The 26,817-nt window shown below is 43.2% G+C and overlaps 1 protein-coding gene across 12 annotated transcripts in view; it reads right to left on the bottom strand.

Annotated features, from left to right (window-relative positions):
- Positions 1-26,817, bottom strand: part of NEO1 (neogenin 1) — a 186,144-nt gene that overhangs the window by 109,594 nt on the left and 49,733 nt on the right. For all 12 annotated transcript variants that reach the window (XM_061349925.1, XM_061349928.1, XM_061349932.1 and 9 more), the window contains exon 2: positions 16,192-16,509. In XM_061349925.1, the coding sequence (XP_061205909.1) occupies positions 16,192-16,509 (318 nt within the window). The remainder of the gene's footprint in view (positions 1-16,191; positions 16,510-26,817) is intronic.

Raw genomic sequence — 26,817 nt, 5'->3', positions numbered from 1 at the left:
CTCCCCCTGCGCAGTGTGCACAGAGGTGGTTGTTGGGTTGACACTGACCTGAAGAACGCAGAGCTTGCTTGCTGCAGGAACAGGCTCAAAGTCACATTTTCATTCTTCTTATTGTCCCACTTAAAACTAATATTGTCATAGAAACAGCCTGTTGGTGCTCTTACATCTTCCCTTTCCCTCTAGACAGTGCACAGCTTCAAGTGCATGTTACGGTTCTCTTCTTTAAGTCATTACACTGTGTGCCTTCAGAATACAAGATGAAGAGTGGGACCGCAGGTTGCACACATTAAACCATCCTGGTGCAATTATCCCAGCACACGGATAGAGCCTGCTGGGAAGCAGCAGGCACTGGTAAGCTCCAATTCAGTGCTGCTGCACAGAGCCAAGACCCAGAGCAGAAAACAAACACAAGCTCTCTCTGCAGCTGACACCTCAGCCATCACTATACATGAATGAGGCTGGTACAGTTCAGCTCAGCTCTTTCCTCTTCCACTTCTTTTAGCAAGCTTAAGGGTGAAAACCCTTATTCATAACATCTCATTTTGTCAAGTTTGGCCTCATTTATCTCTTGTGAAGATGATTCATTTGCACTGTTTTGAACACTCATTTCCAAACAGTTCAACCCCATATTGTTACGTATCACTTAACACCCCTCAAGACTGCACTGAGAGCTTGACAGTAGTAGGACCCATTTTTCTGTATCTTCAGATTTATTTCATAAATACCCAATTCAGTGCTTTGCAATTCTTTCTTCCTTTAAAAAGGGACAACAAACAATTACTCAGATCAGAGACTTTAACCTGATCTTGAAGTATGCAAACATGCCCATAGATGAAAACACTGCCTGGCTCTTAGCGTGAAGGGGAAGAAAAGGGATGAACAAGTTTTCTACCTCTTCTGCCTTAACTTCGTACCAAGTGCTGCTTATCAGTTACATACCAGCATGGAAACACCATCTCCTGTAGTTTTCTCTGTCCATATTCACTACATCTGACTGCCTAAGGAAGAACCTGTAACACATGTTGCTTTAGTTACATGGTACATTCCATCATTTTGCTTGAATCCCTGTTTACTTTCAAGTAAATCCCACAGGTTTTGGGAGGGTTTTGTTTGGTTTATGAACTGCCTATCTTCCCCTTCCAACTTCTGCATCAGTTTTTGGAGAAGCAGCAACATCTGATGTCATGAGTTCAGGCTCTTCTCACTTGAATGAAAAACTTCTTTACTCGGCCTTAGAATCGTTTGTTATTGGCACCCACTTAAGTACATATTTCAGTACATACTTTCCATATTTCCTCCATAGAAAACTAAGTCTGAGCCAAGCCAATAGCACCAACTGTAGTGCTCTGCAAAGCCAACCACCTTTGGCATGAGCAAACCCACAAAACACCATCTTCACATCCTGTATTTAATAGAAGAGCTGGCATAGAAGACCAAATCCACTATCATGTGCCCCCATGTGATAAATCAGAACTGAACACCAGGAGAAGCAGCAGCCGTGTACCTGCTCTCAAGTTATGGCCAATCTCTGATGCTACAGACAGAAAGCAAACTGAACATGAAACGTGTATGTAACTGGGGAGGGGGTACAAAACCAGAGACCTTCCCAAACCTTCAGAACATCTGGACTGAATTCTAGCACATTACATTTCTGTTTCATCAAGCAATCCCTTTCACAACCTTGTACAGGCCTATCTCCAACCTGTACATATCTTCTCCCCTCTTGGAATACTATGTGGGGCCTTCTCCACAACTTCAGTCTTCTGAGAAGAAAGTTTCCAGTCTTCCCTCCCAGTGTTTTTTACAGCCAACTTCCAGTCCTTTGATCTTGACCTTGTTTTGGTATTAATTATTTTGCATCTTTGATATTTATCCATTCCTCCCTCCCCCTACGGTATTCACAGGAATAAAATTCAGAGCTGCTTTCAACTTCCCTTCTGCTTAATGAAGCTACAACCCTTAGTGTGTTTTCCTCATTCCCCTAGCCATCCTACCCATCTTTAAAGACCCAGAATCACCTGTGTAGGAAGGGACCCAGCCAGAGGAGGCTGCTCAGGGATTTGTTCAGTCCAACCTCAAAAATCCCCATGGCTGGAGGCTGTACCACCTCTTTGTCAACCTGTCCTAACACACAATTGTCTTCATAGTGAAGAACTTCCTCCTTAAATCCAGTCAGAACCTCTTTTGCTTCACGCAGTATTCAATGCCTCTTACTCTCTCACCAGCACTGCTGGCAGAAGGACAAAAAGAGACAAATTGAAGTGCCTGTTGTAATTTAACATCACAAACATCCACAGAACTATAACACAATTGCTTCTCTGTGTCTATTGAAAAGCTCTTCCCAAAAGATTTAACAATCGCATTAGCTCTGCACACCAGCAGGTTACAACCACCACAACGTCCACCAAGTCGCCTTCCTTTCTCTCGGAAAATCACCGGTCCCTCTGCTCCAGCTTAGGGCAATACCAACAATATTGCTGTGTCTGCTGGACTTTGCACAGTGTGCTCATAAGTGTCACCATCATTCAGTCTGCAGCATTATTTCATTCTTCCCATAAGACCATCCAGGCCACAGCAAAAGGAACAATTTGCCGCACTTGCAAGTTTTGTAGGTAAATACTTTGTTCTTGCAGCAAAATGACTGCTGAGGATGTTGAACAAGATCTTTCTAAACTGATGCAGCTTCCAGTCTGAACCCATTCCGTTTTCATCATGATTCTTATCAACCTCACTATTCTCAGTTAAACTGCTCTCATTTTGACCTTTAATAATTGCCACCAGGACAGCTCATCCAAAGGCTCTGCCGCAGCACACCCATCGCTTCACAGCGCCCCGAGACATCAACCGCTTCATCAGGAAACTCAGACGTGAACTGTGGACAAAAGTCATGCTACAGTTTAACCTTCTCTCCATGTCCTCTGGCTTAATTACCCTCACCTTCAAAACCCCTTGCGTAGGGCACAGTGCTGAGATCAGGCTGATGGGTCTGTGATCACCCCCTGCCTTTTGGACACACGTGGTACGCCAGCTCTTTGAGAAGGATGTGCCAGCCCTGGAATTCACAATTCACGAGGAATCTTTACCAAGAGACCGGCACTTTAAGCCAATTCTCTCAGCAGCCTGGAAGGGAGCACTGCACCCCCCTGTCTGGTCAGATGAGCGCCGTGACTTCTGGGTTTCATCCTGCCTGTCCCAACCTCCATACAGCTACCACTTACCCAATCTTATACTGGCACAAGCAGAAACTTGGAGGACTAAAGCCCTGCAATTTCCAATATAAAGCTTAACTATGCTTTAATTTAAATCTCTTACAAGTATTACTCATTTTTGGATGAGACAGGCATCAGCTATTCTGTTTTGTGCAGGTGCTCCTTTAATGTTAAACAAGCATTATTTCAGATGGTTTCATTACTCACTAGCAATGAAATTACAGATAGTTTTCCAGGTCATCTTAATCTTTATTTGATCGTATCCTGTGTGTTTTTAAAATACACACTTTAACCAAGCCTATTATTTTATCCTAAAGAGTAATTTTCTCTTGTTCTACAATTATTTGCAATTTGCACTGCTCAAAAGGCTCCATTGTGGAGAAGGAATTCCTCTGATTCAGCCAGCAGACAACCACAAACCAGGAATGATGCTTTTACAAAGGGCATTCTAAACACCAGCCTCAATTACTACTAATTCTGAGCCCTGTGTATAAATACAGTAAGAGGTCATCGATGCTGGCATGCCTCCTGCAGCAGGATGCTCCCAGTCCTGAATCTTTTCATTACAGAGCTTCTCTTTCCCCCTTCAAAAATATCAATTCATGGATTTGTAACCGCATAATTCCTTCACTTTCTGTATCAGTTTTGAGGGAGTTACCACATAAGCAAATTTATTAAAACTATTTTATTTAAACTATAAACACACTTAAAACTGGGTTTTAAAGCTGTATTTAAAACTTCGGATTTTGTCCTCAATGGTTTGAGTTTCCCAATCACTTCACCCAACCAGACACAGTAAGAGGATCTAATGACAGTTCTTGGCCACATCTCTAACCCCACTCTTCCCCACATGTTGAGGCACCCATCTGAAGATACTACTGCAGCTTCTCATACTGAAAAATTGATACTTCTCCATGTTTGTCCCTACATTCATCATCCTGTGGCAGCACACATACGTATCGATTTTAGGACACTGAAGGAAAATACTCCTGACCCAGCAGGAACACAGGTTAATAAACTTGATTTAGGAAGGAGGATTTTCCACTTGGAATGGTCTCTAAACTCTGGCAGGATAACATAAGCACCAGTGCAATTCTCACACGCATACAACAGCAATTAGATGTGGTGCAAACTTCAGATTTTCTGCAAGGCCAATGCAAATGGGGTTGGGGGGAATCAAATGTGTCCCTGTTTATTCCTTCCCTTTTGTCTCTCCACTCCCCTCATCAAAAGGGCAGAGCAATGGTGGGAATGTGAATGAATTTACTTCATGCAAATTTGTTCCATTCAGTGGCCTTCCCAGTCCAAGAACCACAGAGATTTGTGGCCCATTGTCTCCATTTGTGACAAAGATGTGCCTGGAAGAGCAGCAATTCCCATGCTCCTGGAAAACACAGATGGCAAAAGCTCTGCCGGCAGTCCACTGCCATCAATGGGGCCAGGATTTCACCTCCTGTGCTTTGCAGAAGAGGAGGAATTCTGTGCTCGAGGCAGATGCTGATCTAGTTCAGCCGCCTCTCTGCCACCACGGGCAGTGCCAATCATTTGCAAGGAGGCTGAAAGACAACTTCTGTATTCAACAGCTATTAAATAACTCTCTATATAACAACTCCCTATTTAGTGTCCTGGCTAACTTCAGTGTAAGCGCTTGCCTTCTGCTCTAAATACTCAGTCAGCAGTTGCTGTGTATGTTCAATTTTATTTAATGTGGATGCTGTTACCATACACACGTCTGACTCTCTTTAGAATCCTGCTAACCTTTTGGCATTAACCTTGCCAAATAAAGATTACAAGAGAAAAGTAAGAAAAGAGAGTAACTTCCTTGTCTCTAGGGCAACCAAAGGCTGCAAAGGGATTCACTTTTCACTGGCCATGGCAGGGCTGTGAACCTTTATTAGTGGTCACCAGCCTGTCTGATCAAGCCTTTGCAAGCACTGTTGTCCTGCACCCGAGTCTCCTTTATTGCTCTGCCACAGCCTGGCATTTCACACAGTACTCTGTAGAAGCATTGAAGAGTTCTAAACACACACACACACTCTACATACTTATGCAATTAACTGCTTCCCAAAGCCAGTTTCAGGCTTTTCTGTAGCATCTCAGTGTGCTCAGCAAATGTTTTCCCTATTTTGTCCCTTGGTTATTTGTACTGTGGTCTGGAAAAAGAAAAACACATGAGTAGCTGACTTGTCAAACCTGTTACCTCCTGCACACCGGCTATGAAAACCCTGTTGCCTGCTGTTACTCTTACATTGGTTTACTCATTATTTACCCAAGACTTGAGTAGCATCAAACACAACCATCGCCACCCTCCAGCTTCCATCTTACAGTCCTGCTGCACTGAACCACTCTGTTCCAACGCAGACACTGGGAATGGGTATGCAAACTGCCAGGAGTTCGAAGCACCAGTTCTTGTTTGCCTAATCTAATTTAAACTTATGACAAATCCATCTCTATTACTACTTCACTAAAACAGCCTCTTGGGAAGGGTGAAGGTTTTAGCAATGCAAGTAGGTGAAGGCTACAGGAACACGATAGCCCATTGTTAGAACAGCTCCAACATCTGCTGTCCTTTAGTGAAGCAGCGGATCTTGAAATGCCACATATTTTGTCAGTGCCTCAGCTTGTCACCCCAGCCCTGTTAGAAATTCAATAAGTCCAACCATCTGTGGACACTTCATTAAATTATCACAGCTCCCTTTCTTCCCCTTTGCTTGAACATTATTCAGCATCATTTGTCTGAGCGGCAGAGGTGTGAAACATGTTTTAAAATACTATCTGGTTAATAAGACACATTTGATGAAACTCACCAGTGAGCAGATCACACTTTGTAATTACAAAACATTCATGGGCAGCAGAAGTCCAGCATTACCTGAATTAAGATAAAACCAGCTCTTTCTAGTCCTTTCTACAAAGAAGAAATACCAACTATCACATCATCTCCTCACTGGCTTAGGCAAACTAGAGCAGAGAGAACACAACCTGGCCTGGAATCGGGCAAGAGACAACTACTCAGGGGAGATAAGAATGGTAGAAGAATTGTAACATGAAGGGAAAAAAAGCTACCAAATATCCCTGCTGGCTAAACTAGAGCAGGAATTATGTGGAATACACAGCACGGATGTTAAATCTGAGCACATAATCAGAATCTGACTTTCTTAAACTCAGCCTTGGCAGAATAGTTACCATGGTATATATTGATTTAATATTGATTTAATCAGAATTAAGAAACAGAGGATGGCACTGTGCCTATCAGTAACATACACTGATGTATCTACCTATATGCATACATACATATGAATATCTACCCATATGCATGCAATTAACACAGAGCGAGCTGGTGCGAGCTCAGAGCTGTTCCGAACTGGCAACTGCACTTGAGATCTCCTGAGGTCCCTTCCAAGCTCAACCATCCTATGACACTGTGATAAGGGGAAGCTACCCAGAGAACTATGGAGAGGTACAGCACAGTATTGCACGAACCACTGCACAAGGAGGAACAGAATCACACCTGTCAATACAAGCTTGTAATGAGGAAAGTTAGAGCAGAATTGCTCATGCTCTGGAGCATGGGGATAGGTGACACAGATTTGAGCTCACCACCGTTCCCTCTCAGACGTGGATCTGAGCATCACCACTGAACCACAGACTGAAAACAAAAGCTATGCAACCACCCATTAAGAACTTAAGAGGGTGTTTGGACCAGTAAAACACATAAGAATATTCTAAAGTTATACTTGACAGAAAGCTGCTCTATTTTAGACAGAAAATGCTTACATATTACCAGTGGCAGACTTTGCAAAGCCTCATACTCCATGAGCCCAAACTGAAGCACAATGGCAGAAAAACACAGCCACATAGATACCAGAAAAAACCCACGAACTGATGTGACCACAGAAGATCCATGCTGATTTTGCACCAGGACACAAAGCTCCCAGTACCTGCTGAACTCTGTCCATCAACACAAAGGAATGTAGAGACAGATCCCGAGCTCTGGAGAAGCTTTGCTGAACAACTCTTTACACCCAAACCAGAGCACAATCCCACATGCACTTCTCTCACCACAAGTGGCAGTAAGATAACCCTGGTGAAACCACTACGCTAGTGACTAACAGTGCAATACTGAGTAAAAGGTAAAGGGGATGAGGTGGGGACATCAGTCCATGGCACAGCAGAAGGTCAGGCTCAAGAGTGCTGCAAGAAACAGCACAGGAACATCATAAAAGTAATTCTGCTAATGGAGTAGCTAAGGTACTAATAGCACATGACTAATAGTACCAGTAAAATCAGAGATGGGACTTGCAAATGAAGGGCCAAAGAAGCTCCAGCGGCAGCACAGGGCAACAGGAAATGAGCCTGACCTATACAGACACTGAGAAACATGCTTAGTGGACACTTCTAAGGGCACACAAAAATTAACTGAGGGACTGCAAACTACAGAATAATTCATTTCGTACTGATCAAGATCATTCTAACAGTGAGCACAATGAAGACAGCACTGAGGGATTTTCAAGAGAAGACCTTCAGATAAGGCATGTAGACGGCCCCATCATTTAAGAGGCCTTAGGTCTTCATCAACAGACTGCCTAAAGAAAAAGAGAAGCACAGGTTCACAATTACTCTAAAACAAAATCAAGAGCCATAACAAAAGATGACTGAGATCTGAGTATTCTGGTGAAAGAAAAGAGCTTGACAGGCGAAGTAATTTCAAATCCAGGCACGGCTATCAATTACAGAGGCTCATGTGAACAAGCTATTCAAAGAAGATTAATGTACAGAGGGGACTGTCATGATAAATTTATCATGAAGCTGAAAGAAAGGAGAGATCACTAAAACTTTTGCAGGCAACTCTACAGGCAGTGACAAAGACAGCTGGTACCTGACAACACGCATTTACAGATAGGAAACAACCTATTTCACAGAGAAGTACTCCAAATCCAAGAACAGCAAAGAAACCCCTCAAAAACAGAGTGCTCAAAGGCTGGTTTAGGAGGAGACATAAATACAAAGAGGAGAGAACTTCTACAGATGCAAACATATAGCTGAAAAGATGACACCTAGATACAAGGAAGCACAGCAGAAAGGACAAAACCAAGGAGGATGTAAGGAGCAAACACTGTGACAAAACAGTAGTTGTCTCAAAGGGACCTGCAAAAACCCAGCCAAGGTGTGGATGAGCACACCACTGACCATGGATCATGGGCAGGTGCTGGGAGTTCAGCTCATCACATCAGAAATAGGGGTTTAAAAGTCTCTCCATAACAAAGCCCTTCTTTGCTTTAATGTGTTTCATCTAAGAATGGTCATACAAGAGCAGACTGATGGTGCATCTAACCCAGGAACGTGACTTCAGAATTTATTAGAGGAAAAGCAAGCTCTTTACAGCAACCTATGAATTATCAAGAGACATTTCCCCATCCTCCTCCAAAAATAGGTGTTTCTATATGCAAATAAGGAGTTGCAAGGGCTTATTAAGTAATTTTTAACATTATTTCTAATGTACTTACATGAATGATGAGACTTACCCTATGCTTTTAAGTCTGTTACCTTGAACTAACCTCACTGACACCAATCACAGCAAGCTTCATAACTTAATTTTACCTTTTTAAAATATTTTCTCCATTTTGTTTCCTTTTCAGTATCACAGACTTACAGAAGGGTTTGAGTTGAAGGGACCTTAAAAGCTCATCCAGCTCCAACCCCTGCCACGAGCAGGGACACCTTCCATTAGAGCAGCTTGCTCCAAGCCCTTGTCCAACCTGGCCTTAAGCACTGCCAGGGATGGGGCATAAATTATGTGTCATTTAAAGTTCCTCTTGGATTTTTGTTGTGAAAAAAGGAAGAATGAATCTCACACACACTCCTGCCAGGATGCTGCGCCTGTGTCACCCTTCGTTGGGCTAGGTGTGATAGTACAAGTTCTTATCATGTCCAAAATGCAATTATTAAGCTGATGCATTGAGAGCCTCCACTTCTACACTAAGCTGAAATGTCTCATTGAATCCCACACTGGAAAATACAGCGAGTGAAGAATGCAGGCTGCACCCATCACCCTCCTGACAGTTTGGGATTCAGTCAGCAATCTATGTGAAAACCTGTCACACAGAATTACAAAAAAGGGATTGCTGCTGCTGACGTGCAGAGCATAAATAAGGAAAAAAAATACATATTTGAATGACAACATTAACAAACAAGGAAGCTGATCTAAACCAAGTGCAGCCTCCCTTCCTGTTTGGGGGTGCTGAAGGCATCATCAGCATGCTCTCACTTGCTACTTCTCTATCACCATCGAGAATCACCCATCAACTACTATAAACACAAGTGATCTTAGAGATTTGGCACTGAAGCTCCCTCTCACAGAACTGATGCTTCTCTAGAGATTAACTACACTGCCTCCCATGCTTTCAAACCAAAGGTCAACATTTAAATGCATACTGCAAAGAGCTTTCATTTTGGATGATTTACAGTAAGTTTATATTCTTTTTCAAGCACATTAACATAAAGACAACTCTATCCATTAACCAACACACAAAGGATATTTGCTTTGCTAAATACAAGATGCAACAATTTAAGTTGCAAACTGGCAGACTGATAAAACCTCATCTTTTTGGTTTATAATCATGTGGAACATTGCACCCAAGATGATGCCGAATTAGGAAAATCTTCATGGATGACCACAGGATTGAAGCACTTCTGCACTGGGTGTGCAGGAATCAAGATCAGCTGCCACAAGCATCCTATACAAGCTATCACTGCAAGAAGGGAGATTTCCACCACACCTAATTGGGACAACTGGTCACAGACAGCCGAGGTTTCACCAACCTGGATTCTTTTCCCACACTTACTCATCATAGGAATGGATTCATAATCATTCTGCCCCTCTTTTCTGACTGGGCTTGCCAAGGGACCTCTCACTGCACTAACCAGTAACTCCACTCTAGACAACAGACCCTAGCTTGGGTTCTGACCAGTAATACTGACTTGTGCCTAAAGCAGAAAGCTCAGGCACAAGAGTTACAGATCTACTTGTGCCCCCTCTCCTGTAGCTACAAGAGAGGTCTCCTTGTCCTCCAGTGAGCACAGATAAGCCTTAGCTCACTGACCCACACAATTGAGCCAGAGACAGTATTAGTCAGAGTAGCTGGTTTTATTCAATAGTAGGTATAATAAACTTGAAAAACAAAAGCTTAAGAAACATTCTTTTATTTAAAACAGTGGGTTTAGTATCATTCAATCAGCAAACAAAATCTCTTCACGTAGGCTATAACTATAGGCATCAATGAAGTGTAGGACTCTGCTGCCACGGGCTCTCATCCAGGGTTAGAACAACCAGTTCAGCTGCTGACAAAGGGCACAGCTCTCTGCTCTGGATGCAGGAGGAAGCTGTCCAATAGTAAATCATAACAACAAACTGCAATCCTATGAGCTGGTGGAGAGAACACAGCACTAAGCAGCAGATAAATTAACTGGATAGACAAGGACTTGAAATCAGGAATTATAGGAAGCAACTCCTGGCACGTGCACCACCAGAGTAAGGGAGACTAACCTGTTGCCGCAGGGAAGGGAACAGATCCTGGATCAGAACCAACACTTCCTCCTCCCAAATCTAGAGAAGTTACTACCTGATACCCTGCTGATCCATCTCTCCAACATTTTCAGTTCATGCATGAAATGACCCTGATTTAGTTTGGTTATTATCATTTTTAACAAATCATTTCACTCATGAGCAATTCCAATTCCTCTCCTGCCACAGCCCCTAAAAAGGATTAAATCCAACCTAATTCTGGAAGTAAAATTGTGCCCCAACTCTCCACACCACGTGAGAGTAATTCAAGATCAGAGTAAAATCCATTCTGGTTTGGCATTTGTTTGGGTTGGAAAGGAAGAATGACAGGGCAAACCTTTGCAGGTTGCATACCCAGGAAGTGAAGCGCTCTAGATCATAAATCACTTCAACCACTTCAGATCCCATCTGCCAAAGTTATGCAGCTACTGTCAAAACCCCAAACAAGTAAATGAAAGTCTACAAGCTCACTTCCCTATCCTTACACTGAAAATAGCTGTAGTAGTCCTGAATTTGGACCTTTGCTTTCAGTCCAGTACTAACATAGATCAGTCCCATGGCTCCCACAGATTTTTATTCCTACTTTAACTGGACAAAGGTGGATTGTAAGAGTTTAGAATGGCAAATAAAAGTAGAGCATTCATTATCTTAAATGTCTAAACTCTCACACTTTCAGTAACAGCTGACAGAGGCTGTACAAACCGCAGGGGTGTTAAACCACCCTTCCCATTTCCCTGCCATTGACAAGGAATGCACTTTGATCTAAGCCAATTTATGAAAAATGCAGATGCTTTTTCCATGGAAAATGGATCTCTGCAAGGAAAATTTATGGCCTATGGCACTTTTACTGCTGAAGTGCTCTTCAGCACCCTCCACTCGAGTGTCTGTGCTCTTAGGTTTTTCCAACTCCAAGGTACAGACAGTTCTTTATTCATGAAGATCAGATCAAGATTTTTTAATCCTCTCACTCGTAAAGGCAATCTGCAACACTGAGTATAAAATGTGCTGTTATTTCTCCCCTATCTCTGAGGAGCTGCTACATGCACATAGTGTTCCTCTCAGCCCCTTCTCTCTTACCCTTCAGGAATGGCAGAGACGCACAGAGGATGGTAAGGAATAAAATGCTCCCACCATGAGACACCTCTTCGATGATGTGCTTTGCAGAGCTTTAGCTTTAACTGCAACAACACATCCATCCAGGCCTCTGCTCTCCCACCAGCCGTGCTCAGGGAACATCCCAGATCACCATTTCTTGGCCACAACTTCAGCTGCTGCATATCATCCAGAAACTGTAATAGATCCAGAATTACTTCTTTCTACATGGTCTTCTCTCAGCATACTCATTTACAGCATCTCAGATAAAAGGTAATACTCTAAATTTATTGGGAAGAAAATCTTTATTAGCCCACTGAGACAAAGGTGAAGTACAGAGATGTTCCTGAGGCCATATAATGAGCCTGCAACAGAAGCAAAATTAGACATCAGCATCTCCTGGCCCATAACTCAGTGATTCCTCCAAGCCACATTAAATACCACAGTAGCTGCACATCCAGGCCTCCTATAATTTCAGTGATAGTTACACAGACAGCTCTTGTAGTCACCAACTTGGAAGCCCAAAGCTAGATCCATTCCAGAAGCAAATAAACCTTACAAAGGCAATCCAGTCAACTCAAATCTGGACTGGTTTCACAAGTCAAATTCATTCTCTGCATCTAATGTACTGACACCATGTAAATAGCGCTGCTCAAGCACAACTCAAGGCCTGTCACCCTCACTACTGGGAGTAATGGGAAAACAAAGTGCTTTTTGAGCTAATGAAGCTCAGACATACCTGAATACATACAACACTGCTACACCAACACAACTAAACAAGTTACATATAAAGCTCAAACCAGATATCTAATGCAAAGGTAAATGGAAGAAGATGGATTCACCTGGGGGAAAAAGGCACAGAGGTGAAAAATAATTTACTGGACAGTCTTTAAATGACTACGTAGATCCAATATTAGAAACTCAGTGCCACTGTCATGCCTCCGAGCTTTTAGATCCTTATGTATCTGTTCTCTCAAACAAAGCTTTAAAAGAAAGCTTTACTAAGTACTAGTAAATAGTGACTGGAGGAAAAAGATCCCAGGAATGTTTTTCACACTTCTTCATAGAACACATACACATTCCTTTTTCCAAGAGGAATTACACAGTTCCTCAACAGTTTGTAAATCTTTTCTTTAATCCATGTTTTGTAAGAGCTATTCCACCCCTTCCCCCTTCTTAAGATCTATCAAGCACTTAAGTATGGCAGACAGATTTGCATTTCAAAAGCCAATTAAAACACACTGTAGTAAGGCACTGATTAAAAAGTGGTGGCTTTACATAAATTAGGCAGTTCCTTTGACTTCCCCTAGTTCAAATCCATCATAAGAATGACAAAACACTCGACATTATATGGACTATATGCCCACAACACTGCATCACTCCCCGACGCTCAAGTCTGATGGGTCATAGTCTGGGTTCAAGGCAAGGAAAACCCCTTTTAACAGCAGCATGTTATCCAGCAGCAGCTCACACAAGTTTGAAGTTACAGACTAACTGCACTGATGTAAACCATTCTTCATGCTCACATACTCTACCATAACTTGACTTGTTTTTTTATATCACGTGAGAAATGAGGCTAAAGAAGGAAAAGATCCATTTCTGTAGGAATCTTGGCTGCCACAGAAACTTTGCTTCCCACACCTCAAAACCACCCTCAAAGTAAAGGCTTCTCATCTACTATCATGTAGGGAAAAGGTTCTTTAAAAGCCCAATGTCAGATGCACAACAAACCAGCCAATCCCAACCACCATGAATCTTCCCCTGCCCTGACACATTTACAGCACCGTGTCACACACACAGATTGAAGCATGGAACCAAGAAAGTAGCTCTCTAACATGAAGCATTCAGTCAGTGTGTGAACAGTCCATGCTCAAGTACAGATTGTGTATGGTTTGGTTTGCTTTTTGCACACAAAGGATGACTAAGCCCTGCTGTCACCTCGCAAAACTTTGTGCTATCAACTCCTGTCACCCCATGGCAAGGAATGAACTACACTTTGTAACACTCATATTTTACATCCAAACTATAACATATAAAAAGTCCTTACTGGACTGAGCAGTTTTTACTGGATTTCCTTTGCCCTGGCCTACATTACTCCCCAGAACGGAGCATTTTCAGGCAGTGAAGTCAAGAAGCCATTAAAAGATGTGAGCTCTACTTTCTAATATCCTTTTTAAGAGATCAGGTGCATTTCAGTGCAGCATTCACACACCCCATACAAATTCACACACCACTGCTCAATTAAGAGGGGAATTAGCTGCCTCCCACTGTTATCTCAAGGCCAAGGAGGGACCTCACCATGCTAACTAACCCCACACGTACCACAGCCTAAGAGCTCCCAATTAAAACAAGGAGCAAGGGAAGACATTAAAAGCAACTGATGAACTGAGGGATTCAAATGAGGTCAGGAAAAGCAATATCATTAAAGCAGAATTTAAACGCTCCCCCTCTTATTGCAAAGCCTTTAGCAACTAAAGCCACCCTTCCCCCCAGCTACAGGGCTGAACTCTGTAGTGTTGCATGGCTCTTGGCACTAGGCTCAGTCAGTAAATCCTGCTACACCTATCTCCATTTGACAAGCCTTTTGGAGCAGCAGAACAACTTATGCACCCTCCAGACAGAGGATGCTCTTGGGCAAGTTTCTGGCCAAACAGGATGGCACAAGGCAGCACAGAACATGCATCAAGAGCACTTCCTCTAGTTCTGAACAACAAAGATTAGAGTTCTTATTGCATGGAATCCATCAATAACCCTCTAATATTGCCATTAGGCCAACATGAGATAAAGGGGCAACAATTTACATGCTAAAAATTTGTACTGGCTTTAGTCAGACTAGGTATGTTCAAGTTTCTACTGAAAATTGTGAAAACAAAATTCAGCATTGCACTGATGTTGTTGCTGGTTTTAATACTAAAAAGCTCCACTGTTTTAAAACCTATCAATTAAAATACTGTCTTCAACATTAATACAGAAAAACCTGAACTGGAAATTCTGAAGGCATTTTGGATTACCTTCATTCTTAACCCCATTAACCTTACCTAATGATCATGCAGAGCAGGATGGTAACAGAAGCAAGATGCTGAGTGATCTCATGTAGAACACAGCACAATTAATCACAGCAGCAGCAACGGAAGAAGGTGGTAATTGCCTGAGAACTGTTTTTATTGTCCTCATTGCCAAGAAACTCAGAAATGTATTTCTCATTCAGAGACTCCTAAAGTCACTCCTAAGGTATAAAAACCCCAGTTTTTCATTTCTGATGTTCCACAACAATGCTGCAAGCTAACTTAATCGAGACAACATTGGAATATAAATGACAGCAAGCAGCAGCTCTGGGAGATGCTGTAGCACTAGTCGGGAAGAATTCATTACCTCCAGACATTTATTAAGCAAAGAAAAAACCCACTGTTTGAAAAAGGCTGGCAAACATCATTAGAGACACAAAAGAAAATTGCTTCATAGGCTTTTTCCAAGTTACACTGCCTTAGTTTTCCTTTTTTTTCCAGTTGGTTTTTGAAGTCTCACTCTTACTAATGCTACGTCTCTTCCAGCTACACAATCTGACACTGCCAACCTCCGAGACATAAGGAAACAACATTCTGAACACAGATCACTTCCCAAATCATAGTCTTTATTCTAATATGCAAACTTCAGTCACCTGCTGCTTCCTACCCCCTAAATGAATGCTATTAGCAAGTCATGTCTAAAGGTCACTCAAAACCCCAAAGGTGAGGTGATGACTTGGGTTCCTCAGCCTCTGTCAGGAAAGCTCTAATAACACAGTGGTTTGTTACTTTCCAGACTTCCTGTTGAGTATCACACACCTGAGACTCAACAGAAAACTACAACCCCCGAGCACTCCTGCTGCCTTCCTCCCCCAGTCCTGCAGTTCCTCAGACACTGTACACATTCCAGCTTTTAGGAGCTTCCCAAATGTTTCATGGCAGAGGGCAGATAAATGTCAACCTAAAAGCAGGCAGAGAAAGTAATTTTTAAGGGTATTTATCCCTGTTCTTTTTTAAACCTTCTAAGCTGTAGTAAATCTAGATTGTGATTACATGCTCCTGACACTTCTTTTTAATCCACCCGTCTCAGTTTTCCTGATCTTCAGCATTTCCTGAGAAATACCCACGCATTAAACCACTTAGATGAACAGAACACATGACAAATTTCAGCTACCAAAACGAGAGAACCAGTCCCAGTTTCACTGATAACTGACAAAAGGAGCTTTTCCTTTCCTGGAAAGCACCTGCCTCTTTTTGCATGGGCAGAGCATACACCAGCATTATCATGCTATTCATGGTACTTAACAAGAAGGGAGAGCCTCACCTGCTACAGTGAGCTTTGCTGTCCTGCTGACAATGGTCCCCAGGCTTTCCACAGTTGCCACACATTGATAATATCCTTCATCAGGTTTATTATGCTTGGAATGCACCACACTGTTTATTAATAAAGATCCATCTGGCAGCAACTGGCGCCGGTCATCTGACACCAGGTTTAGGAAAGTCCCATCTTTCTTCCATTCGATTTTTGGGGCAGTTTCACAATAAGCTGAGCAGTTCATTATGACAGAGGCTCCACGCACTGACAGCACGTCCGTCGGCTCCACCAGGAAGTAAAAAGGAGTGAAGGTTCTCACGAGGGAGCCTGGAAAACACAGATCACAACGTTGGGGTTAGTGTTCTGCAGCTTTTCAACATCCTCATTTGGGGATCTCATAATGTGCAACACTGTCTCCTGAACATACCGGAAACAGCTTCATCTATATGTGACAGGATTTTCTGCTTTGGCTGTATACACCAATGGACTCTTAAACTCACAGAGGCTTTCATCTCTAACACATTCAGCTGCTCATATGGCAGCTCCTGAGCAATCCATTGAGCAACCCAGCAGTCTGCCTCATCGAAGCTCACACAAACTAATATATGTGCTTGAGTACCAGATCTATATCAAACGACATAAAGGCTCCTTGCTTGGCCTTTTCTGGTGGGGGTACCACATCACAGCAGCCCAGTCACTTGTTCTGTATAACGAAGATTAAGAAATATTAGGAATAATTCAACCCCAAAAAGTGTTTCCAATTCTGAGCTCAACACACCTTGCAAGTGCCATAAAACAGTGTTTTATATCCACTGGAGCTCAGGACAAGCATGATTACTTTTCCATTTTAGCTATTCCCAAAGGAATTCTGTAATTAACATCTACTTTGCATTCAGAAGTGAGTTTTAATTACTGTATATCTGCTGTATTTGGTCAGGCAGAAAGATTGTGTGTCAGTATCACTTTGGCTTGTCTCAACTTAATCATCCACAGAGGACAGAAAGAAGAGCAATGTGCCCAGAGAAGTATTCCAGATAATGTAAAGTCAGGTTGAGAGAAAATGGGGTCTTTAACACCAAGACTCCCACCTGTACGCTGACAAACTCTGTCTTTCCTCCACTAGGACTAGAAGCAGGATGTACAAAGCATCGTGGCAATACAAACTGAGCTACTACCAGCTGTCTGCCAGCAAACCAAAAAAGGACAGTGAGCAGACTAAAAGGTTAATAGGGCTTTTGAAGGGAGCTACTTCAATGCAGAGCTGCAAGGATTCCTCCTCTATTTATACAAAGCAAGTGCCAAAGGGAGCACTTACAAACAACACAGCCAAACTCACAAGGTCTGTTTGCAGGGCCTAGAAAATCCTCATTTTCCATAGACACAACAGCTAAGCGACAACCCTCATGCATAAAGCATATTTTGCAAGCACTGTGCCTACCAATGTACTCTCAGACTGCAGCATCACACTCAAATCCCACTTGGCTGAATGTTTTTAAACTGCCTTTTGAAGCCCCAGGCTGGTTTGAGACCAGGAGGAAGATTCCACCAGCTTCACTTCTCCTACCTGATCCGGCAGTAAGCAATACATGATCCGGTTAAGAACATGGTTTTCCTTTTGGGCACTTTAAGAAGTTGAAGGCGAACCCATAGCGCTTGTGAAATGCATTGTTCGAAAAGGGTTAAAATGCATTCCCCCAAACACAAAATGAAGCTTCTTCCACACACACTGAACCTTTCAGAAAGGGTCAGAAAAATACGCCTCTCCCAACTACTTCATCTTTCACGGTAAGGTCAATAATGAAGCACTGAAGTATGGCACGACCACCTTGAAGAGGAACATGCATTTAATAATCAGATTCGTTTCAGCAAGTCACAGAATAATTATGAAGCCTGGTTTCTTAGAGAAAGCACAAACACGAAGGAGACCTTTCCTTGTAAACGAAGTCTGTCCTGGTAGCATTTGAGCTTCTTCAATTGCTTGCATGTTATAAATCAGCTTTACCTTCTGAAACAGCCTTCATTAACGGAGCGATAGGATTGCCTCTATCGCTGGACTGCACAGAGAGCCTCTCGTCACCAAAGGGGCTTCAGCTTCCCCCCCGAGAGGGACTCCTGCCTCCTGCACAGAGCCTGGCTATTGTCTTTGCTGCTCAGAATTCACCAAACTTCCAGATAAGGAGGGCTGGTGTGAAAGAAACAACAGATAAATTCTGCTTTTGTTGGCTGTGTCATTCAAATATTCCTCTACCTTCAAGAATCCAAAGAGGAAATAAGGGAATAAAGCATAGAAAGACTGAAGTTTCCCTAGTGACAGCAGCAGTCTCAGGCTGGAGACCTGCTATGTTGGTATGCACATCCTTGAGACTGCATCTTTCCTAAGGATAAAAAAGCACAGGAAAAAAGCCCCAGACATACACACCAACAGCACCCAAACCCAGCCACAGAATTTCTAGGTGCTGCTGTGTTCCTTTGGTTTCTACAGTCACACTCCCTGACTTTTGGCTCTAATACACCAAATAGCAGAGAAGAAACAAGAGTCAGGAACAGCGTGGAAACACTTCAGCCTGTTCATAAGGATCATCTCTACCACTCCAGACACCTAAAGGTGTTCTTTAAAGTTAAGTTACAGCTCTCCTGTCCTGGGTTTTTCAGGGTGAAGCATTCTACACAAGCTCTCAACCTTGCCCCCTTTCATTTCCAAGCTTCCACACTTTTCTTTTCCAGACCCCTACCAGAACAAAATGCACTCCTGAGTTTTGTTTTTCTCTACCCTTATCCTCCGGCTTTTCAAATAAAGCCCAGGGAATCCTTGAAAAGAGGAGGCCAGCTTCTAGTTTGCTTCATCTGGCTTTGGTGCACACCACAGCAGATCAAATCCAATGGATGGGATCAGCCTGGTCTTACCCTGCAAGTAACAAGGTGTCCATGGAACTATTGCAGAGCGTAGAGCAGAGGATGTCAAGAAAGATCGCACACAAGAAGCAGCAGCACAGAAGGGAATTGAGACTGTCAGGAAGAATGGGAAGCAGATTCCCAGCCAGGTTTCAGAGGCAGCATAAAAAAAAGCTCTTGCCAAGAGCTGTGAAGACACAGCATAGCCTGCTTCAACTCCGGACACTACCATGCTCCTGCACAGAAAGCAGTGGATGAAAAGGTAAGAGGGTTGGTAAATAACCGTGATCCATCTCTAAGGAAGGTGAACTAGAACTGAGACCCTGCTACTTGACCACAGGCTCAGTTTGGAGGCAGGGGCACTGTGGGGAAGTGCTGCCGGGCTGCAGCCACACGCAGCCACCTGAGCTCAGACTCTGTTAAGCCCTGATTCAGCAAGGAAAGGTTTTGTACATACAAGACCTTAATAAACTTCTATATTGGGTCAACAAGTCCTTTCTCCCACTCCATCTACCTACTGATTGTTCAGCTAACCGATCCTGCATGATCTGGGACAAAATGGGTGTATTTTGTGCAGGAAGATTCTACCTTTAGGGGTGGAGGGTGTACATAGTAGGCTTGATTTCTGTCTATACTGGCACACTTCTTTTTGGCACTGTGGGCATGGAGAGCAGGCTGTTCACCTTTCCCAAGCCTTGTACGTATTTGAGGACTTAAGGCTAGAGAAGGATTTTTCTTTAGGCTTAGCACTTCCAGTCTAGTACTAGGTAGAAAACCTAGCACACTGATCTGTAATCCTACTACTGTTATCCCTAGACTCTGATCTCAGGAACTGCTTACAGCCTCTTCTTCTCCATGTAACGTCTGAGTAGCTGATTACTCCTGGCTCAGTGTACTAACTTGGCTCCTCCCAACCTCTCATCCTTCCAAAAACACAGACCAGTTCTGAACTCTGGCCTTGTCCTTCCTCTTCCAGCTTTAAGTCATGTGAAACTCTAACAAATAGAGCTGACTGTCATCCAGGCTGTGAGTGAAAGGCATTGACAGAAGTTTACTCAGGACACACCAGAGCAAAACCCCCACACAAAGCAGCCTTCATTGCCATTGTCTTTGCTGCTTCTTTCAACACTTACCCGTCCCTTTTCATAGCCATCCTACGTTAAAGCCACGCTTCCCTATTTCCTCACAAGAGTGTAAGGAGATGGCAGTGGCTGAGGAAAGAATAAGGGGAGTTCTGGGTTTCTATGAAACCATTTAAACAAAGAAAATTAGAATGGTCTGACAAACATCTCCTTGACAATTTCCTATCAATTTACCCTCCTACTCAGCTCACCCAGCAGAAACTGCAGCCAAGCTGACTGCTTCCATACATCCCAAACTCCTCCTCTCCTCTCATTTAAAAAAATGGGGGACTTTTAGTCCTCCTTACAGCTTTTCTCTCCTCAAACTCTTGAAATGAACCAGCAGGTCTGCCACTGTTTCAGCCAACATAAAATTCATCCCACAGACCTGAACTGAAAGTGTTTATTCCTTTGCCACGCGTGGCTGGTCTCTTTTGCTCTCAGTACTGGATGAAGGACTGCAAGCACCTCTCCTCACTGAACTTTTGGTCACAGGACCAAACAGAGCATGTTTGAGATGTGACACTGAGGGCACAAAGTTCAGGGGAATCTGCCCGACATGTTTCCCCAAAGACCAACGTTTAAACTCAAAAGAAGGAAATTTTAATGCAACACTTTCAGCTGCAGGGAGCCTGAAAGCAGGCAGGTGAGGCAGAAAGAGCTCATCAGTCACGCTTTCCAAATGCTCTGTTTTCAAAGAGGGGTATTCCTCAGTGGAAAAAGAGAAACCCAAGACTTCCCTCAGCCTCCTTTCCACAGCTACCATGCCTACAGAAGGATCACATCCATTTTTTGTATGTTCTGTTAATTGCACCCCATTCTGTGCAGTGCTACACCTTTCACAAGGCTTCAGGTGAGGAAAAGCCTGCCATAGTAAATGCAAAGTGGCTGCCCAAGTGGGCAGAAGTTTCCTTTTGTTATCCAGTTTATTTCTGAAAGACACAAGCTTTCCAGTATCAAACATAAATCATTTACATGTGTGCTTTAACAACTGCCTGACACAAGCTCCTCAGAATTATGGCATTCAGGTAAATACCTGCAGGCAAAACCACTTTCATCTCAGTTCCAATTAGTCCATGTAAGTTACCTGACACTGGCGCAGGGCAGTACGTGACAGGAGATTTCCCTATTGCCAGTGCTAGAGATCCAATCTGAATCCACTCTTGCCATCAAAACTATTGGGCTGCAATGTTTTGCTGACAACAACCATCAACAGCATGAAAGGAGAGGAATTTAACACCGGATTTCACCTAACTTTGGGAAGGTAACCACATTCCATTTTACAAGGACCAAATGCAATAACCATCCGGAAGGAAAACGTGCAGCACAGGTAAGATTTCAGAGCCACATTTTCCAAACAGGATGATGAATTAAGGCAACCAAACCCATCTTTCATCAAAAGCACCTGACTTAGACAAGTAGGACACAGGATTCAGTTGCTGGAAGGAGTCATACAGGGCTTTGATGAAGACAGATGACTTTTACGTGTTGAGAAAGACATGTCAAGAGGGAGGGATGACACTCATCCTTTTAAGTTAGACTCCAAAGCAATCTGAGAACACACATATAACACCCTTGAAACTGACGTTTGAAATGGAAGCATTTGACAAAATCCTAATCAGACCAGCAGGAACTATTAGAAAGCCCCTCATTGCAAGTCAGTGATAAAAGATCCAAGGTCTCCAGCTGCAGGATTCAACTTCTGAAAGGCTTTTCAGCAGGATTTAATTAACATTCCCAATGGCCCTTGTACTCCTAAAACCACCATGTCACGCCCTTCCTAGCCTAGATCATAAAAGCTGTCTTCAAGAATTAGCCAAATGTAGTTTAATTGAAGATGTTACAAACACTGCTCTTGCAAGCTGCCAGCAAGAGCTCACAATGAACTTGTCTGTGGTTGTGCTGAGCTATTCAGCACTAAAGAGCACATTATCTACATGGACAAATTGGTACCTGCATCCATCTCTAACTAAATGCAAGGATTAGCAGGTTGGGGGTTTGCTCTTTCCCTGACAACACTGGGAACATTTGACACTACCCAATAAGCACCATTTCTGTCTGATATTGCAATATGCCACAGCAGAACCAATCTTTAGACATTCTCTGCTTAATATTAAATCTTTCCCTTATAGGGAACATAAATGTACAGCTCCTGACCAAATTAAAGTGCATTAATGACAATATACATCAACCAAAGAGCTTTAGATCTTACATTTTATAAAGCACATCCAGAGCTCAATGGTATACATGGTGGTTAGTAAGCTCTCTCAGACTGGAAAAGGAAGGTTAAGTTCTCTACACTGCATTCGCTAAATGCCATTTCATTTCTTCCTTTGCAAAGACTTTACAATCCATGAATTACAAGACAAAAATGATACTGCACTTAAGCATCAAGAAACCAAGGAGAATGTGTAGGAGCTACCCCTGACTGCAGATGTACAATATAAATCCTGCTGGTATGTTAATAATCCCAGTGGCAGGCTGACAGTGGAACCTGGGAGAGCAAGTGATGTAACATTACAAGATAATTTATGTCATGTATAAATCTAGCCTTTCCCAGACTTAGTAGATTCCTTTGTCTTTGGGCACAAGCAGATTTCCTTTTTATGATTTGATATACTGCAACAAAGATATCTATCAAAAAGAATGGCTCATCTTCACCCCAGCATCATTAAGCACTGTGGGCTAGCAATGATGTTTGAGGAAGGCTATGGTGCCTCAGATCTGTCCTGGCCCACAAGGAAAGGGGCCATGTTCTGAGATCCATAAGGGAGAGACATCCTGTTCTTTGTGATATGGGAAAATAACCCATACAGAGCCCCTTCCCCCTTTACTGAAAAGGGCTAATTCTCCACTGCAAAAAGACATGAACAAAACTGCTTGTTCAAGCAAATTCCCCTGAAAGCAAGCAGCATAAAGGAGGATGCTTTTGTCCTTCTCCTCTCTTCAGTTGTCAATCCTGTGTGCAGGTGCCACCTTACAATACAGATCAAGCAGACAATGCTGAGGGAATCTTAAGAGCCCAGGATAGCACCAGAAATCTTGTACCCCAATCATTCTCCTCACTACAATGGGAAGTTCAGAGGAATGATTCTTTACAGTCATTGTAAAGAGCAGCTATCTGAACACCACCAGGCCTACGTGCAGCCCATCACCAGCACACAGATCAGGCTTCCAGGTATAGGGAATGTGCCAGTTTGCTGCCGTGGCTTTCAAAAGGCTGCCATCCAGAAACATGGGGTTGTGAAAAGGCAAAGCATTTTTTGCATATCATCCTCTAACGGTTTAATGTTACCAAGTTAAGATGTTTTGTGACACCATGTGCTAACAAGAACAAAGTCAAGATGCTCATCCTCATCACAGGGATTACATTAATTCTGTCTATGTTACAGGCTTTGTCTTTGATACCCTTAGAGCATCCTTGCCTTTCAGACAGCACAGTCAATAAATAAAGAACAAATTCAAGCAGAGCAAGCTACATCTTGCAATGATGCTTCTTCAGCTTTGTCAATACTTCAAATTATCTTTCACTTGTTAATAACAAATTCTTGATGGCTTAATCTGAACCCACCTTCCCTACAGACCTCAAGCACAGAATTGTATTAAAAACAAAAATACAAGAGCCCATAAGAAAAAGTATGAAGAAATAGAAGGAAAACAGATCCAAATGGCACAGAGTTTGCCTGCAGGAAACCACTGACAAGTGATCATCCATGCATTCACTCCAACCACTCCTGCTGTAAGTGATACCATCTCCTCATATATTATTAAATAATGGGAAGGAAAACAAGATAATGATCAACAGCAAAATCCAAACACAGATTGTAATCTCGGATCTCAAATGTCTTTGGAGATGCATTTGTGCCTGGTGTTCAGTTGCACAGCCTTTCTACCACCTCAAGGGAGTCAGAAAGCCTTACCTGGACTTTGAGCATACAGAACCAACTGTTATTTACAGTGATGCCGCTTCACTGCCCACAGCTGGGTGACGAGGACTCCCCTCAACAGCCAGCTAACAAACGCTGCCACGCTGAGTCCCAGCCCTTGCACCACTGCACTCCAGGGATGGAGCTGCAGGAAGCCTGGAAAACTGCAGGAGCAAAGATGGCACAAAGCCCTCTTACAACAGCTTCCCCTTAAGCATGACCCACTATCACCACTTCTCCCAGTACTCTTGTGCAACATGTCCAGAAGGACATCCCTATAAGGGAGATGCTCCCCTCTTGTCTGGTCCAGAGTCCCACCGTTAGGCAGTTACCTTCTTGCAAGGCCTTCTTTATCTGACTTGAACCTATACTCAAACCTAGAAACAGCCACCAGCCGTGCTTCAAAATCACATTCTGTTGGCTTTCCTGTCCCTCCTGATGTGCAAGGAAAAAGAATCCTTTATAACCATTAAGACCAAAAAATTGGATGCCTTTCAGGTTGCTTAAAAGCAACCCCTGGGTTTTCTAGAATTCACATCGAGGAAGTGAGTCCCACAAACCCCTCACTTCTGCAAGGAACATCCTTTCAAAGAGATTTTGCTTTTGTAAGTCAAAGGAAAAGCAAGACACCACCTAATGCCATGTATTTGAGTTAAGCCAACGAAGGAATTACTCTGAACATCTGCACGGCAAAAGTTCTTTTCATACCCATTTCAGAAGAAGGGCTTAAAGGATTTTAGCCATTTTTCCCTTTTGCTGTGGAATTACCAAAGCCCCGTCTCATTTCAGAAACTATCAGGTTTGAGTCAAACAGCCAACCTCTGACACATCCCTTTAAGCTTGCAGAGCATTTAACCATGATACCATGCTCTGCTTGATGCAAAAGACAACACCTTCCTGCACACAGTATCCCCTTTCTATTGCTATTAATGGCAGAAATGAGCTGGAATAAGGAGGTGAAACATTACCTAAATTCCTGGCACAGAAGTTACCTCAATCAAAATCTCCTGGTATTAGTCGCACAATACATGATCTAAGGTGGAGCCGCAACACTTTCAGGGTGATGATTCTCATCACCCTGGAAGCATTGCAGCAAGCACCACAAAACCCAGCGTGCACTCTGCCTCCTAACACAGCCTTCACCCAGTGACAAACTCAGAATCATGGAATCAGCCAGGCTGGAAAAGCCCTTTAAGCTCATCCAGTCCAACCATTCCCAGCACTGCCAGTCCAACCATTCCCACCACTGCCAAGGCCACCCATGGCACCGAGGGCCTTGTCTACGCAGACCTTCTCATCTATCAAAATAAGCCAAACCTTTCAGATTAAACCAACACAATACGCCAGATGGGGGGGGGGGTGCCCATTCTTGAATGCTTTCTACACCCCTTATTCCCCTGCAGTTTTCTTCCTCAGACTTTAAGCAAAAAGATAAAATTAGTTTCTTTGCTTGTGACTTCCCTGCCCTGCTGAAACCCCATTACCCAAGTCCCCAGTTTACAGCTGTCAGCTTGGTAACTCCTATAGTGATCTGACTTCAGAGTGCTTACATTACAGTCTTCATATTCCTCCTGATCACCTCTGAAAAGAAGAGCAAGCAATCTGCACTTGTTAGCAGCAGCAGGGCTTCCTTTGGAAAGCACATCAGTTACAGAGCACATCAGGTACAGGGGACCAGAGTTCACTTGTTTATTGTTTAATTCTTCCAGTGGCCAACTCCATTACTCATCAAACTGGGCAGAGAAAAGGCACATGCAGCATTTCTATAAAAGATTACTAGAGGGCACTGTAAAGACACCTACAAAAGGAAGAAAATTCATTTCTGTTCATCATGGTGAACAATAGCACTCTGACTTTTCTACAGAAATAGGTGCCATGTGTTAGCTACTGACAATACTGCATTACTATAGCAAGGACAGAGGAATTTCCAGGTTTTTTTCCTGGAGTAATGGATTTCCTTTCCTTCAGTTACAGTCTTTTAGGCACTCAGACACATCATTTACCTCTTCAGATACGTGCAACAGGAAAAACAAACAGTGGCTTCAAAGGGTTAAAACCCTCCAAAACCTATTTGTAAGACTCAAAATACATAGTGCACACACTGCAAGCAAGATGCTGAACACCTAGGAAAGCCTTCCCCATCCTCCCCCAGTTACACACTGTTTGAGCTTCCATCAAACCACCCAGTGCTCACCCTGGGCTCCAGGTGCTCAGACCTGAGTAACTGGTTTGCCCAAGCCATGGCTAGAGGAGCGGTTTAGCTCCCTGCAATGGGAGCTATAAAGGAATGGAGATTCCCTGGTGGTTTGCAAACCAAGCCCAGATAAGCAGGGAGCAGGTTCCTCGCCTCAGTCAGGGTTTTTACCAGACTGGTACTTCAAAAACGGGCTAGAATGTAAATACAGGGGAAAAATCCCCACACATCACAAGAGTTCTGTGCTGAAACCAATTACTTACATATTTTCCAAGCAGTAAACACACTGCAGTACCCAAGAGCTCTGCAGGAAGGGGAAAGTAACACTGCTGTTTCTCAGGCTCCAACACCCAAGAGAACATCTTCGATGTAGCAAATTCATTTAAAGCTGTGCTTTGACTGAGCCAGGATCTGTGCTGCAATGCTGTGCCTTTCCTCCAGCCCACCCACCCAATTCACTGCTTCATGGTGGCGACTGAGATTACAAAGGATGCTCCTAGGA

Source organism: Neopsephotus bourkii, unplaced genomic scaffold (assembly GCF_033783945.1).
Source record: "Neopsephotus bourkii isolate Nb327-2 ecotype Australia unplaced genomic scaffold, CSIRO-AGI_Nbou_v1 NB_463, whole genome shotgun sequence".
NCBI classification, from domain to species: Eukaryota; Metazoa; Chordata; class Aves; order Psittaciformes; family Psittacidae; genus Neopsephotus; species Neopsephotus bourkii.
Note: the sequence above shows the minus strand (reverse complement) of the source record. Positions and strands in the feature narration are given on the sequence as shown.